Source organism: Triplophysa dalaica, chromosome 23, assembly GCF_015846415.1.
Source record: "Triplophysa dalaica isolate WHDGS20190420 chromosome 23, ASM1584641v1, whole genome shotgun sequence".
Classification (NCBI taxonomy): Eukaryota; Metazoa; Chordata; class Actinopteri; order Cypriniformes; family Nemacheilidae; genus Triplophysa; species Triplophysa dalaica.
In genome coordinates this window covers 8,653,785-8,678,350 of record NC_079564.1, presented here as the reverse complement: position 1 = coordinate 8,678,350, position 24,566 = coordinate 8,653,785, and the positions used below count along the sequence as shown (strand labels likewise).

Sequence of the window (24,566 nt, the reverse complement as noted above, 5' to 3'; positions counted from 1 at the left end):
AGGACCCCACAGAGAGATTGGCTCAAATGCCTGATTGAAATTTACATCTGCTTACATAAGCTGTGGAGGTTATTGTATAACAGAATGTATTAATCACACTTTACTAATAAGCAGTTGTTTTAAGGCGCATGGGTTGTTGAAGATGCATAGACCTTTATGCTCTTTTATTCCCCTGGGGGTGGATTGACATTTTTAATTCGTTAAACTGCTGGGCCACTTTTAATGTAACTTTTATATAATGCCTTTCTCTATTGTTTTGCATGCTGCTTTCCAGATGCATAGGTGTGTGTTTAATACGCAGCCTATAAGTGGTGTAAAATGTATTAGGTTGTTTAATTCGCATGTGATGCTTGTTAATCCATTGTTAGAGATTGTTAAAAATTTAGTAAACCATTTAAGTGAGTTTTAAGTATTTCCGTAAGTCCACAGTGTCAAAAGTGTCCATTATTGAATGAGAAATCTTATGTTTGTTTCATTTGGATTAAGCAAGATTATTATAGCACCTGAGTACACCTTAATTAAAAAACGTATAAGCTCTCATGTTAACAAATCATGGCATGTATTTACAATCTGTGACATGACTGATTTCTATGATTATTTTACCTTATTACTTCTAAATATCCATACAATGATTGGCATTACATGCTTTGGTCTTTATGATTCATTTTGAACATATTATGGCATAGAAACAGTGGATAAATATAAGAATAAAGTGAAGCTATGTTTTCATCATTGATGATGGGAGAATTGTTCTTCTTGTAATAGATGTGTTATCCATCACTATTATATTTTCGGATTCCAAAACATACAATAATACAATGAAGATATCTTTAATGATGCAACTCAACTAGTAGCTCAGCAGAAATGTGCAATTACAGATCAACTTAAAGACGTCTTAAATATTTCATTTAAGCTTTTGTCTTCATTACAAATGAATGGGCTGCACACTCTCTTATTCATTTTCATGCATATTAGAGCTTTAGTTTGCCATTAGCCCATTATAGCATCTGTTCAATCGCATGTTACATGCCACGACTTGATGAATAATCCTTAAGGCAAAGTTATTTACAGAAAAGAACTACAAAATGTGCGTGCAACGTCGCCATCGTGTGGAATAATTCTCTCATTACATACGTATTTTGTGATCGGACTTGTTTAATCAAGTTTTTAAAACAATTTATAAACACTATTGATCATTTATAGCATAACATTGCAAGTATGTATAACAACATTTGACATGTTTCAGTTTGTAATAAAACATAGAAACACCCCACAATCGTGTTATATTTATTTCATTAAAACTGTTGTTTCACGCGTGTTGATGGTAACGGAAACTATGGCAACGTCCACGCAATTGACGGACAGCTTCCATTTTTTCTGTTTATTTCTGTTTTGTTTAACGGTCGCAGACATTAAAATAATGATAATGGCCGTTATTACTAAAGTTACGCTTCTGAAATGGACATAAATAAATGAGGGTAGCTTATAGTTTGGTCTTGAGGTTGAGAGATGACACCCAGCACCTACAGACCTGAGCTGACGTCACTGCCAGTCGAAGTTCCTTTAATAATACAAAACATTAAAGGTGCGCGAGACATTCAACCTTCAAAGGACTCCTCGACTTCTCGGTGGTCCGGCGGTAACACTCACGGTAAATGTTGTTTCATCAGGACTGAAATACTCAAACAGCCCGAGATGTGAGTGATGTTTTACGTTTAAAACGTGACACTAAATGTCACAATAAACACCCATGACGCAGCCCGTTTGCATGACGTGAAATCACAGTAGGCCTGGGCTATGAGAGATGATTACCTGTATTTGATATTTAATTAAACTGTCCATTTTCTGTTTAATATTACATTTTTAGATTCCAGTAATGTAACGTCACACAATGTCCGCTCTATGGGGTGAGTAACATTAAGAGACATCGATATAAAAGACTGAATGGATGAATCTGTAATCTATACATTTAATACATTTACATTATATATTTTTGTGTGTTTTGGTCATTTCAACCACACAGGCATTTCCTTCCATCTTTAGCCAAAGATAGTTCAGCAATGACCAACTTTACCTCAGACAAAAATGTGTTTGATAATGATACTTCCGGTCGGCATTTTGATAAAAGATGGAGAAAAGGAGTCTACATCACAAGTGCTTTTGGAGGTGTTGAACCTTCTTTCCAATTAATAGATATTTACTATTCTTGACTTTGAGTCTGCATCATAAACGATATTGGATGTATTGCACCTTCTTTCCATTTATTAGATATTATTTTAACTATTCTTGAAATTGTGTTCTGTATCATTATTATTTGTATTGATAGTTGATGAATGCACCGTGCATTTGTGCTATGGTATGACTGCAAAAATATTAATAAAAATAATATCTTAATATTATATATTATATTATACACACACACACATATATATATATCTATCAGTGACCGTTTTTTCCTGTCTCTTTTAACTTTGTGATGCTTACAACTTCTCAGCTTCATCTAACAGGATCATCTCAACATCTCAACAGGATGATATTCTTATCAAACAAAACTCCTCGATGCCTTTACCTTATCCAGAGTTCCATGTTTATCGGTCTCACAATTTAACCAGATTTGCCCATCGCAAAGAATTTTCCTTGGGCAGCCCAAAACCTCTTGTTTTTGGGTGAGTTTATCAAAAGTCTATATTACTGCAATACTACACTTTTCTATATATACAGTGATTAATATTTTCTGCATAAACTCCAGGGCTGATTATCTCACCTCATTTCCGTCAGTCCTGTTACCAGCTATCACCCCGTATGTCAGTGAGAGGCTCCGTCTTTCTCAAAACTATAAAAACAGGTAAGAGCAGCATTTTATTCACTAAAACTGCAGATCAAAAATGTCCTTATATGTGACCCGGGACAGTCTTAAGGGTCAAGTTTTCAAAATTTAGATTTTTAAATCACCTGAAAGTTGAAGAGATAAGCTGTCTATTGATGTTTGGTTTGTTAGGATAGGACACTATCTGGCGGAACAACAACTGTTTACAAAGCTGGAATCTGAGGGTCCAAAAAATCGAAATATTGAGAAAATCGCCTTTGAAGTTGTTGATCTTAGGCGCTTTAGCAGGCCATCCACTCACAAAAAGAAAGTTTTTAAATATTTATGATAGGAAATTTATAAAAATCTTCATGGAACATAATCTTTACCTAATATCCTAATTTTTTTTGGCAAAAAGAAAAATCTTTATTTTTCACCCCTACAATGTATTTTTGGCGATTACTAAAAATGTTCCCGTTTTACTTAAGACTACTTGGTTTTGTTGTCCAGGGTCACATATGTGTATTTACTTTATATGTATGTTCTTTGTTGCATACAGATGGTAGATGGTCTTTCTTTTTATGTTTATTTTAGGTCAATGGTGAAAGACAAGGCGCGTAATCTCTTCAATATTGAAGCTAAAAACAAACGTAAGCATTTTATCATTTTTGTTCACACAGATTAACTGATTTATTGTCATCTACCACGTTAAACCTTCTAAATGGGCTGTTGTTAAAAGCTTATTTATGTTAAGTTTCCATAGCTTGTTAAACTTATCTTAACTTGTTACTTCTAAGGGTTTGCTTAGTGTTAAACAGGTGAAACCCGTCACCTCCAGTCATTGATCAATTTCACATGTACTTGTGGATTTAATGTAACACCCACAAACATTACTTAGCAGCGACTAAATCCAACCCCAATATACATATGAGCAAACACACACCTCACCAGATTCCTGTTATAGACAACACCTGTCTTTTGGATAAAGTGAGCAGACTAGCGTAAACATCTGTTCCAAACTGTGCTCTAGTCTAACCAGCCTGCGGGCCCATAATTGTTTTTCAGTTCAGTCCTACCCCGATCCGCTCCTGGGTGCCACATCCTCTTTTGTTCAGAGGCTGACAGAGATCTCCTCCCTGGAGGCGGAAACCATCCGGCAGGAGAAAATTAGGAAACTCAAAAAGATCAGTAGGCAGGACTCTTAATTAGTGTTTGTTAGCCAACGAGAAAACACACAGCTGAATTAAGAATCGTGCCAAGGTTGTGTAAACTAAATTAGGGTTAACAGCTGATGAATAAATCAGTGTAAATACACCACAAATGGGCTGTAGCTACATACATTATGAATGAATATGTTACATTTTTGGTGTAAACTAACTGAAAGTGTTTTATTTTGAACCATATTTACCTGAAAATGCGTATTTTCCATGAATAACTGCCTTGAATTACAGTGATAATGCATTTATGTGATATTTTAATAGAAAAACAAAAGAAGTATTGAAAAAGGTTAAAATGGAAAGGTATCGCAATTGGTAAGATTAAAAGGAAGTGTTTATTTTCAAAGATTGTGTACTTTTTTACTACAGATACAGTTGTACATTTTGTAAAACAATAAAAAAGTATCAGATTATCAAACATCTGCCCTCTGGTGGTGGTTACAGAAGTTCCACCCTGTGCATATTATAGTTGATTACAATGATGCTCTGCTAGTATTGGATACATGTTTTTTCTAAGAAAGAAATTGTATTGCCCGGGATTTTTCCATATTTTGTTAGGCCATTAGGATATAAAGAAAAAATTTACACATTTATATGTATTTATAAAATTAATCTTAAATGTTTAAAATAATACTGTTTTGGTTATAGGAACATACATTCACTTATAGTTCAAAAAGAATCTTAAAGATATTAAACATTCAAAATTTTTAAATTATGTCTATAAAACTACCTTAAATGGATACTTCATTTACTCACCTTCGAGTTGTTCCAATTAAATGTCTTTGTTCTGATGAAAACAGAGAAAGATATTTGGAAGAATGCTTATACTGTAACTAGACAGATTTTGCCCCCCCCATGACTACATAGTAGGAAAACGTTTTTTTGTCTTGTTCTGTTGAACACAAAAGAAGACATTCTGAAGAATGTATAATGAAGAACAGCAAACAGTTCTGCGCCACTTTTGCCTGCCTTTGTGTTTTTTCCTACTATGGTAGTCAATTGGAGGCAAAATCTGGATGTTATAAGCATTCTTCCAAATATCTTTCTTTGTGTTCATCAGAACAAAGGAATTTATTCACATTTGGAACAACTCGAAGGTGAGTAAACGATGACAGAATCATAATTTTTTATTAAAAATACAGCTTCAGTATTCATTGATGTTTTATTTAATGTTCGGACAAGAGCTACCAAAATGTTTTTTATTTATAAATATATACTGTGTGAGTGGTTGTAAAGAAAAACATCAATATAATAATTATATAAACCAGAATATGTAATATATCTTCTGCTTACAAACACATAATACTTTCAGCGATTATTGTACTAAAATGAAGCCATGTTATAGTAAAATAATAAATTTGGGCTAAATTGTATTATAAATTGTTAAATTGTATTGAAAAACAAATTAATACACAAAAAAGCAAATAAGAGCAAAAAAACGGATATGTTTACAAACATTACCTTTTGCAGATGTATGGGTGCATTTCAGATGTACATTTTACATGTATTAATTCGGCTGGTGCTTTTATCCAGCCGAACAAGGTAGGAGAGCATATAAACATTTTGTACCGGACTGGAGTAAATGCCAGACTGCAGGTAATTTTAGTCAAGACACTCAAATTCCATGTCAACCACTTTAACAGCAAATGCAACAAGTCTGCATCCTTTTCACTGACAAAATCATTTATGAAAGCAACAATCAGCAGATCAACAGCAATATAAACAATTGAAAAAATTATAATATGTGCACTTAAATAACAAAAGCTCTAGCGGATCCCTTTTACCGTCTGAATGTTCAAGAGCTGCTAAGGTTCTTCTAACGTCCTGTTTTATCATTGACTTTCCTGGCTTTCAACTTTTGTCAATCAAATTGACCTGGAACAAACAGTAAACAAAGAGTCCTTTAATAAAAGACTGCCACAGACCCGCCCACAAGAGGTTTATCATTTCAGCTCAGCTCATTTTAATGCACCCTAAACCGGCCTGACTCAAGTAGTCTGTTTCCATACCTCTGTCATTTCAGTCTAGTCTTAGAGAATTACAGCTTTTCAACATTATTAAATTAAAACATGTCAGAAATATTTATCTAATTCAAAATACACAATTTCCAGACCATCAGCCCTTATGGCATAAACATACTATTTTCTGTCATGTTTATGTTGATGATATACTTCAGTAAGTTGCTTACAGAGAGGTGATAGTGTGCAATCTTCATGAATCTGAGAACGGTGCCCAAGCCAAAACTACACACAGCCAAATCCACAAATCAAAAGGCCCAGATTTTGGCAAGAGTTTTAAGAGAGCTCAATAGAACAGTTAGACTGAATAACAGAGGTCCAGTTCAAAGAGTGACTTTGAGATCATGTGACATCAATATGTGCCGTATCAGACAAAAACCTCTTAGTTACTTTTTTATCTGATTGGTGAGTAATACAAAATCTCAGGGTAATGCTCAACACTGGGTGTTTAATGTGGTTGGGTAAAGTATGAACATTTTATTGATTTATTTCAACCAGAGGTACGTTGTACATTTATGTACAGTTTTTTCTGTTAATGTGTTACACTTCATGACTCCATTACATCAGCATTCCTTTCAAAAATGTATTAAACCAGTATCATAAGAAAGGTGTATGTTTGTTAAGGAGATCAAGATATAAAGTTATGATTGTTGTCAGCTCAATATGTTCAAGCCACATCAGTTATTTGTCAATAAGATAATCTGAATGAATGTATATTGTGGTCAGGTTGTCTAATGCATGATTTATGAATTCAAGCTTTTAGTGGTTTTCTAATCTTTTTTCATTATTTGGCTTTAAGGAAGGGCACAGACATTGTTTCAGTCCAATGAATCTTAGGTGAATATTCATGAGATGAGGGTTTGGTTTATCTTTCGAATCTCTCTTAGTGAAAAAAAATATATAACTGTATACCCTTACGCATGTTCCGCCCGTCATAATGTAACGTATGCCACTGTGCCCGATGTTTTACATGGACACTCTCAAAATGTGCATTCTGGTTGAGATTAGCAAGACAAATATCAAGTAGATCTCTCTGTTGACAAGAGAGCAAACAGTGTGAACACACCTGTTGGACAAACGGAAAAGGGTGTCACCCAATTGACCATTTAAAAAAAAAATTGCGCTAAAACAAGTATAGGAAAATACAGTGCAGTAATACAGAAATCATGCAAAGACTCATTCGGTACTAAATAAAGACATGTACAGTTGTTGTATTTATACAAAACTAATACATTCATCAGACTTTGTTGCTTGGGTGTCCCATAAATGTGATAAGGAAGGTTCCTAAATTTTGCTCTTCGTACTATATTTGATGCACATTTAAAGTCCACCAATACAACAGAAATTATTTGTGTTTACTTGCAATGTTGGGTTACCACATTGGCTGTCTGTATCCATGCCAGTCTTCTCGTGGTCCTGTGGTATGCATAACATTGACATGACCCCACATAACTCTCCTTCAGTTATACACAGTAGGAAGTAAACACCCTTAACCACCCTTAAACACACACACAATGCATCTTATTATGAAACATACACAAGGCAAAAATGTTTGATTAAAAATGAACGTATGTGATATGCAATACACACCGTTAATGAGTAAACAACATACCAACATCTTAAAGGGACAGTTCAACCCCAAAAAAACTATGTGATTATTTACTCAGAAAGCTATTTTTTGTTCTGATGAACACAGTGAAAGATATTTGGAAAAATGCTGGTAACCAAACAGTTCAAGGCCATCATTGACTACCAGAACCTGTTTACTTATACATTCTTTAAAATATGTATAAGTAGTTCAACGGAACAAAGAAATGTACTGAATATAGCCATTTTTCTACCATGTAGTCAAGGGGTCCAAAACCTGTTTAGCTATAAGCATTCTTCATAAGTTTACTTCATAGCAAAACGTCTGTTAACATAATGGACTTGGAAAAGACAACATTTCAAAACAGTGATAAAATAAGTAAAACAGTTATAAAATCTGACACAAATATTTTGTTCTCAGAAATTTCTAAAGTGATTTAATTGAAAGTCAGCATTTCCATACTTACTGTACAACTGCCTAACTTTCTTATTCATTTTTCTACAAGTGATCTATCTCCTTATACCGTTTCTACTGTTACTCTTGCTTGATTTAGCTTTTCTTGTTGAAGTGAAAAATCAAAGGAATGACTTGCAGACAGTCATAAAAAATCTCCTACGGATGAATTCTCATGAAATCCCATCATTACCTTGATCCTGTTCTCTGTGCGTGATCAGGTCTTCATTCCTCTCATTATTACTCAATGTTCCCTGTGAAGGGCGCAGTTTCAGTCATGTGTAGCCAAAAGTATGGAATAAAAAACAGCCATTCATTGCATTTAAAAAAAAAAACAAATTTGGATGTGCTACGCTTTGCTACCAGATAGTCACCATTAGCAACTACAACCACCCACAACATCCTCGCAAAGTGTACGTGAGTGTTGCTTAAACAAGCATTCCTAGAGTTGTCTTTGCACAATAGCATTGATGCTTAATTTTCATGGTAAAAAATATATTGATTAGCATTAGTTTTATTGTTTTTGGTATAAACAGTTATGGATCTGACAAGTTCTAGGTTTCTATGACTAGTAAACAAATTAGATAGGATGTGCTTGTAATACAGTTCTGGATATGTTTAATGTTCCATTCTACTGCTTTATTGGACTTTGTTTGAACCATGTGTCATTGTGTCGTAAATAAACAACACACTGATCCTGCTTCTGATTCAGTTATGGCACCGCTGTGATTAAATTTAACAACCTAATTCTCTAAAGAGGAAGTGAAACAGACTTACCACAGCAAATAAACAACCCCAAACAATACACAACAGCCAACAAGTTGTCTTTGAAAAAACAATAAGTGAAACATGAAATGCATGGTGACATCTAACTCTACTTTGCGCGGCCCCAGGCTTTTAAACTGGAGTGGGGCCAAATGTTCACATTCCTCCTACTGTTTCTCTGCTGTACAAGCTTCTGTTGTGCAGTGAAAACAGTCTGGGCACTGATCCGCGATCAGTCTGATGTGGCACACCAGTGCACAGCGGCCAAAAGAGCGGCAGAGAGAGAGAAATTTCACACACACCCTTCACTCAAACAACATCTCCCCACCTATTAATTCCTCTCTGTCGCTCACTTTGTGCCTTGTGTACTGCAGTGAGGACAGAGACACTAGGTGAGTTTTATAGATCTGGGTTGGACATTCAATTCCTCTTACAGCGTGAGCTCTCGGTAGCTGTGTTTCTCTGTGCAAACAGGTATTCCAGGTCATTAGGATTCCTCCAGGAACAACTTCGCTACCTGGGACTCATTCCTTTCCTATCAATGAATGATAGCCACGCCGCTGTGTGTAAGAGGATCCAAACCCTGCAAGGAGAACATATTGCTGTCTCTTCCATTTTAGAGTAGAAGGGTTACGGCTTCTTTGTTCAGTTTTGGGCCATCATGGGGTTGTTAGTGGAGCAGAATGCCTGGCTGTTTGTGGCCCTTTTATTTGGGATAAATCACTTTGCTGAAGGAGGGTGCTCAGGAAGGTGTTGTCAAGGAATAGATCGCACCTGTTTTACTACAGACTGGAGGATGGACCGAGTATACGGGACGTGCTATTGTGACGAGAGGTGTGTCAAAACGAAAGACTGCTGCTTTGACTACCCGACAGCGTGCCCTGGTAAGCATTTTGCCAACACATTGCACTAAAAATATTAAAAATAATGTGTTTCACGATGCCATAGGAGAACCATGTTTCCATAAAGAACAATTAATATAAGAACCATTCTTTGTTATGGAAAAATAAACGAATGAAAGAAATATGAAAGAAATACTATGGGACAGTATTTGTTAACATTATAAATGAACTGACAAAGAGCAATATCGTTTTTCAGAATGTATTAATCCTTGTTAATGTCAATACAGTTACTTATGTTAGTTCATGGTGCGTTAACTACTATTTAGTATTAAAATTTTTGATTAAAAAGGTTTAGTTGATGAAATTAACATTTACTTTATAAATACTGTAGAAGTATTGTTCATTGTTAGTTCATGTAAGTTAATGCATTAAAGGAAAAATTCACCTTCAATAGGAAAGGTGAAAATGTTGGTAACAGAAAACATTTGGTTCATATTGAATTGGATTGGTTTTGGATCTTTCGTGTTTTGCAGAAGAAATTCATTCAGGTTTGAAATTACAACGTGGTGAGAAAACGATGAGAGAATTTTCATTTTGAAGGTGAACTATTTGGATTATGAAGTAATCAACAAACAAAACCTTACTGTAAAGTGTTCTTTGAGTAAAAGGCTCTCTGGGAACTTGGATTAAAGAATTTATTGTAGCACCTTTTCTATAAAGTATGAATGGCTGTTAGAAATTAAACAAACGAATAAACAAAATAATACATTCAGTAACATTTACGCTCATAACCAACGTGACAGAAAAGGACAAAAATACTTCAATGAAGATACATTTTCTGAGGTGGTCTTTAGGAAATAGATATTTTTCAAGGTATCTTTATTGATAGGAAATCAAGATGCTGACCCCATGTAACCTGTATAAAGTACACTGTATAATAAAAAGTGACATATGTGTAAAAATGAGCTGCAACATATATTTAACATTAACTCAATATGCTTCATATAGTCAAACTCTAAAACAGCACATTGAAATGACTTATTAAATGAATATTTGATTACACTACAAAAATGAACTTAACCAAGGCTGTGTTTAGCCCAGCCTTGTGTCATGAGCGAGTGGAGTCACTGGAGCGGATGTGCCCTGCCATGTCAGCCCTCCTTCCGTGTTCGGAGGCGCAGCATTCAGATTAAACCCCACAACAGTGATCAGGTCTGTCCAATGCTGGAAGAACAAGCAGGCTGCATGGAGTATCAGGACCATCAGGGCGGCTTTTGTACTCAGACACAAGGTGCAGTATGAACGCAATACAGTACTTAGCTCAGATACATCAGTGCATTCTGAATGTGAACTGGAAATTACTTTTAGTTGAATGTAAACCTGTTCAGAGTTGATAATTTAGCTTTACAGGTTCATCAATTCTGTTGGATTAATTCCAGGAACAGCATTTATAACCACAATGGAGTACAGCAAAGGCAGAACACATGATTTGTATGGGGCCCCGGTGAACCCTGGGTATGTATTTAACCACAGATTAAACAAACACACCGTTCACGATGAGCATTTGTGATGAGAAGGCTGTTTATTCAATCCAATGAATCGTTCACGGGCAATTCCAGCTTTATGGACGTGACATAAAAATGCTCAGAGAATGAATTTGTTACGATTATATTGAACCGTCTGTTTATATTCTACCGAACCCTTGTTGATTCTAAGCATAAAAAAAATCAGGCTATGAAAAAATAAAAAAACATGTGTTATGGATGTGACAAAAAAAGGACTCGGTTTTTAGGAGGATATAAACTTTGTAGGATTTCTATAGAATAAAATGCACAATCCTGAAGCAATAATATCATATCATGTGTCCATTTATGAGGAATATGTAGTTATGGATGTGATCAGGGACGGATTATGACTTCAAAGTGCCCTGGACCAGTTACCTCCAAGGGCCCCCTCCCACAATTTTTCTGTTCTTTCCCTTAGCTGTGCATTAACAGTTATAGAAAGTGAAAGTTAAGTTGAAAATGAACATTAAAACCGTTCTTGCTTCGCGTCAAATGCATGCGCTACGCAAAAATATATCTGTACAGGGTTTATAGAAGTCTGATATTAGCTCACCTCAAAAAAGCAACAATGAACCAAATTAATGCATCTTTAATTAAGTGTCAAATATACACGTATTTAATTCATCACATCATTCTCACCATAAAATGCCCCTGTGACATGTCTGTGAACATCAAATCATCAAGCAAAAGATTCAGAAAATGCAATTTAAATGTGCTGTTGTTTAATTAATAAGTAAATTAATTTTTAATGGGCTACATTTAATGTAATAAAGTAACATAAAAATGTATGTTGCCATGGTTTGTTGATCATTAATTTTTTACAGGATATCCACACAGGCCTTGTATAGGGTATGGGAAACATTTGTTTTCATTGTACCAAAATGGATGGCGCAACCTTGAAGCCCAGGGCCCCCTCGGGGTCATGGGCACTGAGCCCATCCATAGATGTGACAATCCTGAAAATGGCACTTACCTGACTATGAAAAATCATGCACTAAAAATAAAACAAATGCTTTACAAATTTGAAGATAGATCTAACATGGGTATCTGACCCACCAGATTTTCAAATCTATGCTGTTACCATAGTAAAAACCTTTTCATGGTATGGTTGACATTTTCAAGGAATTGCCTTCATTACTCAAAACCACAAACCTATACTATTTTATCAAAGATTACTTTTTCAGAACAGTAAGATTGTTACCTACAAAGTAAAACAACATTTTATTCATCTCTAGACACTTTTTTTAAAGACCTTAAATTAAACACAATATCGCCTATTTCAGTTTCTGCATGGAATTCAAGATGGAGTCTCTCACACCACAGTGTATGGTAGAGGACAGACCCTATACTCGCTGGATGCAGTACTTACGGGAAGGTTACACCATCTGTGTGGCTTGTCAACCTCCAGCCATGAGCAACCACAGCCGGAGTTGCCAAGGAGACGGTACCCTAGCTGAAAGGTAGTGTAACCATACAGTCACAGTGTTGTTGAGATACCTTGACAAACACAGAGTTCATAGTAAGGTCACGGTCGTTTTCATGGTGAAACAGAAAAGTCATAAAACATTTTCTAAGGATTTATTTTACCGACAGTTGAACACCCACAACTACACAGTTTTGAAGCTAATGCGCTTCTGTTCTTGACAGGAATGAGCTTCTACACTGGCAGGCAGTTGGAAGTCCTCGCTGCAGAGGAACATGGAGAAAAGTCCAGAGACTAGAGCACTGCTCCTGTCCACTAGTACACAGCTTCATTTTCATTTAAACAAACAGGTTGAATGCAGATGTTTTACTAAACAAATCCTCATAGGAACAATATGTTGCGAAACATTTTTTTAAACCTTTATATCTGAACAGCTTTGTTGCTTTAAATGAACACAATTTTTTGACAAATATCTTCAGAAAATGAAACAAAACAAAGATCACTTTTTCTTACATACGCTCTCTACTGGACAAACATTTATCCTTCAAAAACAAATCGGAATGCAATTTGCTCAAGTTTATTTACTACAAAAAAAAATGACCAAAATGTGATGCCACTGTATTGGCCAACACATCTAGTTTAGTTTTTCTCTCAAAATAAAACATAAGTATAAATTCTGTGGGGGAAAAAGGCCTTATATACATGACCATGCATACAGTATACATGTTCCACTCTATACATTTACGTAAACCACACTGCATGGTACTTATGACAACTTTCAAGCAATAACGCCAAAGGTTTTAAAACTTTAAAAAGAAATAAAGGAAGAATAAAAAAAAGTCCTCAGAAACTTAGACAATGTTCTGTTTCTTCAAAGTTCTCCACCTGTCCTTAAGCATGACACTGGTACGATTCTCGAGATTAAACGCATTCAGGATTACAGCCCATTTCCCCACCCCATACTGCCTTACACCTGCTTTAAGCTCATAATCTTCTTTCGAAGTCCATTTCTATGAGAGGCGAATCGTTGATGTGGATTAGTAAGTGCAAAATACTACATTACACATATTTATAAATATTACATGGTTACTCACCCTCCTGCCTCGGCTTGTTGTACTAATATTACTTTCTAATACTGAAGGAACACTACTCCGCTGGGTAACCTCTGTTAAAAAAACAGCTTTTCATGTTTACTGATTTAATGTTGTTAAGATTATTAATCAATGAGCCATTTTAGAATTAAAATCAGATATTATATCAAAATGATTCTGTATATCCATACTGCAGCAGATGAAAAACAGTTCACATATCAGAGTACTTACTACAAACAGAGCTTCTCCTGAGCAGTCTTTGTTTTTTCTTTGCTGTTTCGGGATTCCATGGGTCAACTTGTTTTGACAAAAGTTTCTTTTTATGCCTGCAAAATTTTAGATCGAATGTACAATTATTTTTGTATGAATAAAAGACAAACCCATTTAAGAACTGTTAGGTGTTGATCATAACTGAGTTCTATTTAACATGAAGTGGGATCAACTTTTTGAATACCTGTTATTTACCACCAAAGGGTCCACTTGGCTGTCATTCCTGTATGTTATGACCAACAGAAATCCAAAATCATGAAAACTTTGAATTGAAATGATTCACAGTAAACACACTATTGCACAATACAGTTCAACATTTTACTTTAAAAAAGTTAAGTTATGTAACATGACCAGAATTAAGATGTTATTTATTATTTTGATAGAATTCATTTTATTTTAGGCGAGAGAGATATTACTCTTTTGAATTGTTTGTTGACTCCAGGCTGGACAACGCCGCCTTGCCACCATCCTGTTCACATGAAGATTCATCCGATCTTTCTTGACGCGCCTCAACCACTTTTATTGCTGCCTAAAACAAAATCAAACCAAATTTAGTTTCTATTCTCATCACACTGACTGAAAATTCAATATGTTGGCATCAAATAATAGCTCACTTTGAAAGCAAAAAGCCCTTATCGACTTCTCTTGAGTACTCGGTATCATCTTTCTTCATTTAATAGGTTGTTGAGTAATGAGTGCTCGGCTAATTGCTACATTTCCATACCCTCAGGAAAACACCACAATTCTGAAGGACCATTATGCAAACTCCCAATATATGGTAACCACATTCAAAGCAATGTCAAAGCGGCCCATTAGTGCTTGGAGAAACTCAGGATAAAGCTAAGTAATTCTAAGATTTATGTAGGGTGAAGCAGTTCTCACATAAAAATGTTTATACCTCAAGTAAGAAATGAGAAGCATCCTGCTGAGAGTCAAGGAACATGTCAATTTTCTCCAGGAGCTGATTGTAAGTTAAGTTCATGAGAAGTTGGTCATATGCATCTTTCTTGTTCACAATGCCGGTCAGCTTTCCATGTAGTTTCTATTAAGACAGACACCAAAGCTAAGCAGCTTTCAGTCAAATGCTGTATTAATGAAAAACATGTTTAACAAAACAAAACATTAAAGTGACTAAATAAAATATATTTTTGGGGGTAAACTTTTCCTTTTAACAGCACAGGTGAAAATGTACCTCAGGTATCTGAGCCTCTTTTTCCAGCCACTGCAGTGTGTCCTTTCCCATCTGTGATTTCCCGTTTCTAACACACACAGCAACACTCTACAAAACAAAACAAATGAACAGGAGAAAACACACATTGCCTTAAATCTATTTACTGAACTCATCCACCATATGAAACGACTTAAATTCGTAAACACAATTACCTGAACAATCAGTAGATTCCTGATCTTAGTGTGTAATGCGGGATCAGAAACTAAATCCTCCAATAAATCCCAAACTTTCAGCGCTGACATCAAGGGAGAGATCTGATCATTCTTATCATAGTGGACATCTGTCAAACATCACATGATCTTTGTTAACGCGTGAGAGTAGGCTATTCTGTTATCAGTAAATAACTGAATACGCAAAGTACCTCATGTTATTAATTACCTCTTTTTTTTATAGTTTTTTTAATATTTTAACATAAGATTTATTGACTAGCCAGAGATTTCATTCAAAAAGGACTTTAATTCTGTATAAACATATGTGTGCTTCCTGGCAAACAAACACATCAGCAGCGCGAACGGAAAGATACACCATATTAACATTATATTGTGTTTACAATGTGCATTGTATTAAATTTCGCATCAGTTACTTTAAAAAAGATGTTTGTTTTAGTGAATATCGTGAGATTACTCAGTTCTTCGCCGTCCATCACTCTGGCAAGGAAACAACAGATGGTTCTCTGAGTTGAATGATCACGACTGGCAGAACATGATTCAAGCTCATCCACTGTTGCTGTACGGGACAATAAACACACATTATGGCTTAAAAAATACAGTTAAATCACCACTTTAGCGGAGCAATTTCCATCAAAAATGGCACATTTTAAATAATGTAGTGATAAGTGAACTACAAACCCCTCACCCTGAAATATGTTTAAAGTCTTGCGAAACTTCCCCGCAGATCTTTCTCTAAAGAGCCGACATAGCGAGGTAAAGTAATAATCGATCATCCATGACTGAACAACCCCGTCCACTGCTTGAAAATCTGTTCGTAACTCTGTTGTGCTTGAGATCATCTCATGCGACTTCTGCTCCATCTTCATATGTTTGTGTTGACAGTAGAAATTCCCGCCTTGCCAACTGTGACGCGGAGAGTTTATGACACGCTCCAAACGCAGCGACACCTGCAGGCGTGGAGTAAACAACACATCACTTTTCATTTTAAGTGTTTAACTTGACACGTTTCTGTTCGTTGTTTTCTCCTAAAACTATTTTACAATTTTTTGTCCATTCTGTTCGTGTTTATAGTGCGAGCATTACATATGAGACGTAATTGTGTACTATAATAGGCTATTCTGTAAGCATTAACTGTAGTACATTAATAATGTAGTGTACTTTTATATTCACGGCACTAGCTGTGAAAGTAAAACATTCTTTAATTACTAGAAAATGTATTGGTAAAAAATTTGTATTGGTGTATTGGTTTTTTTGCAATACCTGCTCCTCGCGCTCAAACTGTGTGGCATATAATTCACCACCAGGTGTCGCACTCGTTTACACTATGAAAAGATTTCAGATGTACAGTAGATCAATTTTGCTGGCTTGCATCATTTCCCTGAAATGTTTTCTACTTAAGAAGCGCTAAATCTGTGTTGGTGACATTCCCTCATATGTGACCCTGGACAACAAAACCAGTTTTATGGGTCAATTTTTTGAACATTGAGATTTTTACATAATCTGAAAGCTGAATAAATATGCTTTCTATTGATGTATATTGTTGTTAGAATATGACAATATCTGGCTGATATACAACCGTTAAAAACTCAGAAATCTGAGAATGCAAAGAACTTAATATTGAGAAAATTGGATTTGTTAATCAGAGGCACGTGGCAGGCCATCAATTTACAAAGTAAAGTTTTTATATATTTAAGGTAGGAAATGTAAAAAATATTTTCATGGATCTTTACTTAATATCCTATTGATTTTGGCATAAAAGAAAAATCGATAATTTTGTCTTTTACCAAAAATGTTCCCGTGCTACTTAAAACTGGTTTTGTGATCCATGTTCACATATATTCATATAAATAAGTATTAGTCTGGTGGTGATTAGAGTTATTAAGACTTATGCCAACTAATTGTACTAAAGGTAGATGATTCTGTGTATGTACAAAGTAGTCAAACAAGAACACAGTTATTTTTATTGCCTTGCCATATTTGATAAGATGAATAAATTCTACATTGTGGACGCTTTGTTTACAGTTTAGATGAAACTCAATTAAATAACTGACAGAAGTGATCGACAGGGCGTGTTTAATAGCGTGGGTCCCCGTATAGTATGCAGGGAGAATGTTTGTCATATGGCACCAGTTTTATATTGAATTTGACGAAGTTGTTGAACAAGAGAACAGCTCCTGTCTTTGGCTACAGTAACGAAAACCCATAAGATATTAGGTTCAATTACACATCACTCATGTGTCTGCCTGTTGTTTTCTTCATTCCCAACAGGAAACACATCCACAAGTAGGAGATTTCTGAAGGGCAGCAAGTTGCCAAAGATGACATTTTTCATAGTCAACACTCGTCTTTTAGCCTCCTGTGCTGGTCCCAAATGTACATTGTGAACTTGTAATATTTTTGTAAATAAAAACGAAAAATGAAGAACACAAGTAAGTTATTTACACATTTATTTGTTATCCTGCATATGCTAGTAGACATAACATAGACAATGCGGTTTATTTTACAGAAATGTTGACATACATGTACCATGACAAAGTGTTCTGTGATCACATAATTGTACAGATTACTACATGCATTCAAAGATGCTGATATGTGCAGAAACTGTCTGCGGATTAAAGGCGTCTACGGACGTGGAGATACAAGATAACATCGTTTAAACAATCAAAAACAAAAAAACATAGGCAAAAAAAAACAAGGGACACAATTCAGTGTAGCATGAGAGAACAGACTATGAAACATGGACAACATATTCTTGGGTAAATAAAACCTCGCTTTCAAACCAAAATCAAATGAAAAGCTTGCCATGACGATATATAAAAAAGGATCATCGGAAGATAAACATGCTTGTTCACAGTCCATCAGTTTATTTTAGCATAAACAATTACCATCTCCATCAAGTCAACGGGCCCAAATTTTCTCTCCGTTACGGGTCCAGTCAAGAAAGTTGCTCGTCATACGACAACATGCTACAAATAACAAAGCAATCGATTGCCTGGTGGGATAGTGATGCAAGAACATTGTGCCTTTTAAAATAAGTTGTTATGTGCAGTTAATGTGTGATTTTAAGTCTTTAGATTTGATCAGCAGTTGCCTATAATTGACCTATAAAGTTAATATTTTATTTGTGCAGTTTTTGAAGAAACAAACCGAGCCCGATCCTGACTGATAATTTATAGCAGGGCCATGAAACTGTATTTCTGCTGTTCTTATACAGTTCTTCATGTGTGTAGATACTAACAACAGAATCATTTCTGCTTTAACATCATGGAAAATCCACTACCATGCCAAAGGTGCCTACAGGAAGTGCAGTCAGGCACTACAAAATATAATTTATAGATGACACTGGGTTCTCTGTATGGCATAGAAAACACATGAGATGACATCAGGAATAACATTATGAATAAATCTGTCAAAACATAAAGAGGCAAGTGATGACACATTCTGCTTTAAGAAACATTAACAAGAATAAACAAGATGATGCTTTTTCAATAAAGAAAACATGAACATCCACCATATCAGAACATTAGTGTCGTAGAAAACCTGAGAACTTAATATTACGCATATCTATTACTTAGAAATGATTTTTTTCGCCTATAAAAAGTAGAATTTTCTGTACAGTTCTATATGAACAAAGCCAAATGATTTGTAGCCTTCCCAGAAATTCTTACGAACAGACACGTGTCATTCCAACCACCATATGGCAGGAAATTGTGGTCGTGCGCAATTTGGGTTTAGAAAAAATAGAGCCACCGTCAGCGTTAATTCATAAAACATAAAATACATTTAATGAGACCACTGAATAATTTAAAGAGTTTGATTTGTAAATGTTAAATGAACCTATTTGTACATTTATAAAAGACCTTCATGGTCCAATTTGTTAAGAGAGTCTCATTTGAAGACTTGTGTAGTCATGTGGTATTTTTGCAAAATGTCAAATAATCTTTGAGTGGTAACACTGATATTTCAAATATTAAAGATATATAATCTGAAAAATACAATTAAAGTCTCTGCCTGTACACTTACAAATCCATTAGACTGTAAATAAAGTGCCACGATTCTTGGCCTGCATAGATTGCAGATGCTGTATTGCACTTTCCACCGTAGCGTAACCGCGAGAGCCAGCTTCTGCATCCTTTTGCGATCTTCATTAAGCCTATTGAGATTGTGTGGTTACTTCAAACATGTACATTTTGAAACAATCAGTCATCTGCCATGCCCAAGCAAGTAAAACACATATATTTCCAGCAATCTTGGAATAAAGGCAACATAAAATGGGTATTCTCTCTGGTGACAGGAAACCACAAACAGGCCTTAGTCCAGATGATAACACAGAAAAACTGAATCTAAAATAAATATTCACAAATACTCAAGTTGAACGAAATTGAGTTTCTGTTGAGAACAGACTATAAGGTCAGGTGTCTAAATGATACAGATAGGGTGTATAATATGTATAGCAACTCATGTGAAATTTAAAACTGTAGTGCCATTTACACCACTGTAGGATTTAATGTGTGTGTATTAATTCACTGTGTAAAACATGTTATGAATTTTGGTCCTTTTTGTAGGTTACGTAGTATTGATATGACTATTACTTCAGAGTTCGAAGGGTAAAACTTATAAGATATTTGTCAATAATAATGGCCAGAACTACTTACCTGGTAGTCAAATTCCTATTTAAAATATGCAATTGTTTTATCTCTTGTGCTATTGTATATTTGAGCATGTAAAAATCTGTTAAGAAATACACCTTTTGTATATCTTATTTATAAATTTAAAGCAGGCCATTAAAGCGTTTTTTTAGAAAACTCTATCAGACGTCGATTTTGCGATACATAAGTCTTTTGCGATGCACATTTTTACAACTACTTTATAGAATTGAATTGCTATTTTCATGATGTATTTGGCAACTACAGGCGTATGTGTTACTCTGTAATTCAAGAAAACAGATGCCATCCATCATCATAAATGATAAACCTATGGTCATTAAATCTAAGAGTTTGATAAATGTTGCAGATTGGAGTACAAAAAAAATCTAAAATGTTAGTGACATTATAGGCCATTGCTAAACCGGAACACAAAACACGTCTGCATTACGTACACATTGCATTTCTACAGAGAGTGATATGTTTCAATACGTCGCTACTTTGCAGCTCACTTTTCACAGTCTTTGACGAGGACCCCCCACTTAAAAACGAAATAAAAACAAATAAACGAAAAAAAAACTTTTGACATCTACTATGCTCCCTGTGGCTATGTGCATTGTCATTGCTGTAGTCTCTGTATTTACTGTGGAGTGCTCTCAGCAAACTAAGCACCATAAAACAGCTTTGTTAATATGCATGCTTTTGAAAATCTGCCCCCCCCTAGTTTGTGTACGTCTCTATAAAAAGAAAATAGGTGAAAAGGTTCAATGTACAGGTAAGTCAACGTGTCCTCATCGTTGGGTAAATACATTCTGAACAAGTCTCCTGTTTGCACCCGCATCCTCAGGTTTCGTCTGCGAGAACCGCAGTCTGATTTTTACTATTGACAATGACACAATAACAAGGGACTTTTCATGCCATGCAGAAATATCTTTCAGACCGCATCCGTGTGCACTTCTCCAGTGTGTTCGTAGCTTCTCTAGTAACCCACAGTCACATCCCGGTTTCACAGGACGGTGAAAGGTTGCCATCCCCTGGCATTAGATGGATCTCAGGTGTAAACATGTGGTTCTCCACCTTGTGTTCACTTTGGTTGGTGTCCGGCTTCTCCTCGCCTTTGTCAGCGACTACACCCTGAGTGCCGTTGTGTGCTGCGCGTTTGGGTGAGGAGATGAGCGCGGAAGCCACTTCCCTAAGGTCCCCATGGTACTCCTGTTCTTCCAGTTCCTCCAGTTCCCCAAGAAGCAGTGTTGTCTCTTGAGGATGGTATTGACTGGCTTGCCTCTTCGGAGAAAGAACTACGCCTTTGTTTTGGAAACTAGGTGGTGGCTCTGAATCTGAACAAAGTGGCGAGCACTCTCCTTCAGGAGAGTCATCCTCCAAGAGACTGTTGTTGACATCCTGTGGCGAAGAGGTGTGGGGTGGCGTCAAGGGAGCATCCTCTGGTGTTTCGAGGAAGTTGACTTTGAGGGCTTTTGTTTTCACTGGATTCGTGCCACGGATGGAGCTTTTGATGTTCTCCACCACCTCTGTGAAGTTCTCTTCAGTACGCTCTTCGTTGTCATCCGGACAGAAGGTGTCGGAAGGTGTCAGCTGGCCGAGATGAAAACATGCTTTCGATTGCCTTTGCCAAAGCTGTTCTGCTGTGCAAGAAGGGATGGACGTCTTGTCACCCTGTCCAAATTCAGCAGTGCAGCTCGCAAAGCTGTCAACGCTTGATATGCTTCTCACATCTGTGATGGTTCTTTCCTTGGGTTGTCCTTCAGTGGAGGATGGGACTTCTTTCATCTCCAGTTTCACCTCGCTTTCTGCGATCTGCGGGGCGGAGGTTGTGTTGAGATCAGAGAAAGACTGTGTCTTTGTCATCTGGTTATACATCTGCTCCAGTTTCTGAGCATTCAGATGCTGAGGACTCGGCGTTCGGACAAATTCCTGCGAGCCTTGCGGGCCACTTTCGGGAAACGTCTTGTCGTACGATCTCAGGCTGGTATCGGACGACGTGCGTTTGGAAATATTCCACCTGATCGGAGAGAGGTGGTTATCCATCGGCTCTTTATCGTTGCTTTTGTCCACTACGACGTCCATTAGCTCCATACTCCGAGCGAAGGCATCCTTCAGATTCATGGAGATGATACTGCCGTTTCTCTTGGCTCGTTCTAAGGCCTCTCTTCTCTTGATGGCTTTCTCCTGTCGTTTTTGCTCTTTGTAGAACTCTGAAAAGTTGTTCACAATAATTGGGATGGGTAAGGCAATGACCAGCACACCAGCTATGCAGCAAAGTCCACCAACTATTTTACCGAGCAGAGTCTGCGGGTAAATATCTCCATAGCCCACTGTTGTCATGGTAATCGTAGCCCACCAAAACGAAGCCGGGATGCTGGTAAATTTTGTAGCATCTTCGTCCTTCTCTGCGAAGAACACCAGGCTGGAGAATATCATAATTCCCATGGCCAAGAACAATATGAGTAGGCCAAGTTCATTGTAACTGCGCCTGAGGGTGAATCCAAGGGACTGAAGTCCGGTCGAATGTCTGGCCAGTTTCAGAATCCTCAATATTCTCATGATACGGAATATCTGCACGACTCTCCTCACATTTTGGAACTGCAGCACACTTTTGTTTGATTCTGTCAGGAAAATGGTGACGTAGTAGGGTAGTATAGCTAACAAGTCAATGACGTTTAGTGGCCCTTTGAAGAATTTCCACTTGTTCGGCGACGACAGGAAGCGCAGGAGATACTCCATTGTAAACCATGCGATACACACGGCTTCAACGTGAGCGAGTTGAGGGTTGTCATTGGCTTGGCCGAATTCGTCTGTGACTTGCAGTTCGGGCAAGGTGTTGAGGGAGAGTGCAATTGTTGAAAGAACGATGAAGAGAATGGATATGATGGCCAGCACCTGCAAGAGAAAGAACACATTATGTCAGTTATTGTGTTTTTGGATCATTTAAAACTTGGAGCAAAAGAATAGAAGAATGTTTGTGTCTCTTACACAACCATAATACAAAAGTAAAAAGCTTTTTTCAATTTCATTTTTCAATTTCATCTTTTTTATTAAATTTTCCACTTACGATTGATTTTTTGATTTAAGGATCTATTTTTCTTTCCTTTATATAAGCTTGGTGCCAAGAATCTTATTAAGGTAAAATGCAGTCTGATATACGTCTTGATATCAGCCATTACATCATCAAAAGAAATGATATAAAAAGGATTGATGGAAATGGAGTTTCTTCTAAATGCCCGTTTACATAAAGAACGATGGCATATACTGTGAAAAACTAAACTAATGCTAGATCAGCACTATAATGTGATTAAAAAAATATGTCACACCCAGTCACTAAATATGACAAGTATTGTATGCAAATGTAAATTGATAGGACACATTCCAGGCTTTGATTTCCATTTATGAATAAACTTTACTTGAAGTGCATTACTACAAGATTGATTGACGGATAAATACATGCCCATTACATGACTAATACACAGACAAAACAACATACATTTGAAACATATGACATCATGTATTCCCTCAAATTCATTTTTATAACAATACGAAGCTGTGTGCTGACCGCTTTGTGATCTGTATGAGGCCGGAAACCATAAAAATCAGGGCATAAATAAAGAAGGTTAAAATTAGCAACCCATTTCCTTTGATTACCTGTGTTGAAGGGAGCCTCTATGAATAAGCATTAGGTATGAATATCAAACATGAACATGAATGAATAGACAGTGCTCTCTGCCTGCAGTTTGTGAGTACAGGCAAGAAGGTCTTTTATGTGTGATCCACCCACTCATTCATTTACTGATGTCCATTTACAGGCACAGCTTTTCCATCCAGAGCTGGCTGAAGTATTATTGCATAAAGATAGTTCATGCAAATTCTTTATTCTTAGAAAGATTGTGTTTTATATTTATAGTCTGGTAAGCAGGTGAAGGAGAGATTTAGTCATATATACTTCGTCATATGGATATAGGTCCTGGCACACCGCTTTGATGTTGCTCGTCTATTCTCTTGCGATGTTCTCCATCTTCAGATGTTTTGCAAAAGTGTGAAGATATACGAATGAAAGAAACTTAAAGATCTCGGCTACAGTGGAAATAGGACATTGAAATGATGTACTTTTAAATTGAACATCTGTAATAGAATATGCATAATTCTTAAAGCTAATGAAATGCGTGATTTATCTTTCCTTAAAAAGAATACATTTTTGGCCCTTGTTATATACCTCATGCTAATGCTCAATTTCCTGTGGTGTACCATGAGTCTATTGCATAAGCCTCTGACTTACTTTACCAATGACTTACTTTACCGAAATGTTCCACACTACATTGAAAAATTAAATGTCAAGTAGTTGTCAAATATTAATAATAATTGTATCACAATTTTATGTAAATTATTGTCTTTGGACAGTAATGAAACAATTCATTTTTGGCATTGAGCTGTCGCTCTTAAGGGATAGCTCATCCCTAAATAAAAAACATTTA

General features: G+C 36.2%; 4 protein-coding genes across 9 annotated transcripts in view; 2 read left to right on the top strand and 2 right to left on the bottom strand.

Annotated features, from left to right (window-relative positions):
* Nucleotides 1-1,336: 1,336 nt before the first annotated feature.
* si:ch211-171b20.3 (uncharacterized) lies at nucleotides 1,337-4,456 on the top strand. 3 transcript variants are annotated; one of them, XM_056738885.1, is made up of 7 exons: nucleotides 1,337-1,651; nucleotides 1,868-1,907; nucleotides 2,024-2,166; nucleotides 2,495-2,666; nucleotides 2,750-2,845; nucleotides 3,401-3,456; nucleotides 3,872-4,456. In XM_056738885.1, the coding sequence occupies exons 1-7, from the start codon at nucleotides 1,510-1,512 to the stop codon at nucleotides 4,009-4,011; spliced, it is 789 nt and encodes a 262-aa protein (XP_056594863.1). In that variant the 5' UTR covers nucleotides 1,337-1,509; the 3' UTR covers nucleotides 4,012-4,456. The 3 variants fall into 3 exon arrangements, with proteins under 3 accessions (XP_056594863.1, XP_056594864.1, XP_056594865.1); XM_056738886.1 differs by having other exon boundaries at nucleotides 1,337-1,697; XM_056738887.1 differs by lacking the exon at nucleotides 2,024-2,166.
* Nucleotides 4,457-9,099: 4,643 nt separating this feature from the next.
* On the top strand, nucleotides 9,100-13,040 carry LOC130413710 (somatomedin-B and thrombospondin type-1 domain-containing protein). 2 transcript variants are annotated; one of them, XM_056739113.1, is made up of 6 exons: nucleotides 9,100-9,239; nucleotides 9,322-9,731; nucleotides 10,786-10,980; nucleotides 11,129-11,204; nucleotides 12,538-12,714; nucleotides 12,902-13,040. In XM_056739113.1, exons 2-6 carry the CDS (start codon nucleotides 9,509-9,511, stop codon nucleotides 13,017-13,019), a joined length of 789 nt encoding a protein of 262 aa, XP_056595091.1. In that variant the 5' UTR covers nucleotides 9,100-9,239; nucleotides 9,322-9,508; the 3' UTR covers nucleotides 13,020-13,040. The 2 variants fall into 2 exon arrangements, with proteins under 2 accessions (XP_056595091.1, XP_056595092.1); XM_056739114.1 differs by lacking the exon at nucleotides 9,100-9,239 and having other exon boundaries at nucleotides 9,246-9,731.
* terf1 (telomeric repeat binding factor (NIMA-interacting) 1) lies at nucleotides 11,829-16,336 on the bottom strand. 2 transcript variants are annotated; one of them, XR_008905526.1, is made up of 11 exons: nucleotides 16,125-16,336; nucleotides 15,894-15,995; nucleotides 15,422-15,549; nucleotides 15,231-15,317; nucleotides 14,937-15,080; nucleotides 14,455-14,567; nucleotides 14,223-14,261; nucleotides 14,000-14,094; nucleotides 13,772-13,842; nucleotides 12,846-13,687; nucleotides 11,829-12,751 (listed from the first exon to the last, which is right to left on the bottom strand). XR_008905526.1 is itself a non-coding variant. In XM_056739112.1 (10 exons), exons 1-10 carry the CDS (start codon nucleotides 16,303-16,305, stop codon nucleotides 13,529-13,531), a joined length of 1,119 nt encoding a protein of 372 aa, XP_056595090.1. In that variant the 5' UTR covers nucleotides 16,306-16,336; the 3' UTR covers nucleotides 12,819-13,528. The 2 variants fall into 2 exon arrangements, 1 of the variants encoding a protein (XP_056595090.1); XM_056739112.1 differs by lacking the exon at nucleotides 11,829-12,751 and having other exon boundaries at nucleotides 12,819-13,687.
* A 1,599-nt stretch (nucleotides 16,337-17,935) lies between these two features.
* Nucleotides 17,936-24,566, bottom strand: part of kcnb2b (potassium voltage-gated channel subfamily B member 2b) — an 80,999-nt gene continuing 74,368 nt past the window's right edge. For both annotated transcript variants that reach the window (XM_056737651.1, XM_056737652.1), the window contains one exon: nucleotides 17,936-22,980. In XM_056737651.1, the coding sequence (XP_056593629.1) occupies nucleotides 21,076-22,980 (1,905 nt within the window). In that variant the 3' untranslated portion in view covers nucleotides 17,936-21,075. The remainder of the gene's footprint in view (nucleotides 22,981-24,566) is intronic.

What these genes read in the sequence shown, in the direction of transcription:
- si:ch211-171b20.3 (XM_056738885.1), top strand. Translation starts at nt 1,510, where the DNA reads ATGACACCCAGCACCTACAGACCTGAGCTGACGTCACTGCCAGTCGAA. An exon ending in CCAAAACCTCTTGTTTTTGG is followed by an intron (nt 2,667 to 2,749) that starts GTGAGTTTATCA and finishes CATAAACTCCAG; the next exon opens with GGCTGATTATCTCACCTCAT. An exon ending in TCTCAAAACTATAAAAACAG is followed by an intron (nt 2,846 to 3,400) that starts GTAAGAGCAGCA and finishes TGTTTATTTTAG; the next exon opens with GTCAATGGTGAAAGACAAGG.
- LOC130413710 (XM_056739113.1), top strand. Translation starts at nt 9,509, where the DNA reads ATGGGGTTGTTAGTGGAGCAGAATGCCTGGCTGTTTGTGGCCCTTTTA. An exon ending in CTACCCGACAGCGTGCCCTG is followed by an intron (nt 9,732 to 10,785) that starts GTAAGCATTTTG and finishes GGCTGTGTTTAG; the next exon opens with CCCAGCCTTGTGTCATGAGC. An exon ending in GACGGTACCCTAGCTGAAAG is followed by an intron (nt 12,715 to 12,901) that starts GTAGTGTAACCA and finishes TGTTCTTGACAG; the next exon opens with GAATGAGCTTCTACACTGGC.
- terf1 (XM_056739112.1), bottom strand. Translation starts at nt 16,305, where the DNA reads ATGAAGATGGAGCAGAAGTCGCATGAGATGATCTCAAGCACAACAGAG. An exon ending in TCAACAAACAATTCAAAAGA is followed by an intron (nt 14,262 to 14,454) that starts GTAATATCTCTC and finishes CATAACATACAG; the next exon opens with GAATGACAGCCAAGTGGACC. An exon ending in CAACAAGCCGAGGCAGGAGG is followed by an intron (nt 13,688 to 13,771) that starts GTGAGTAACCAT and finishes CGCCTCTCATAG; the next exon opens with AAATGGACTTCGAAAGAAGA.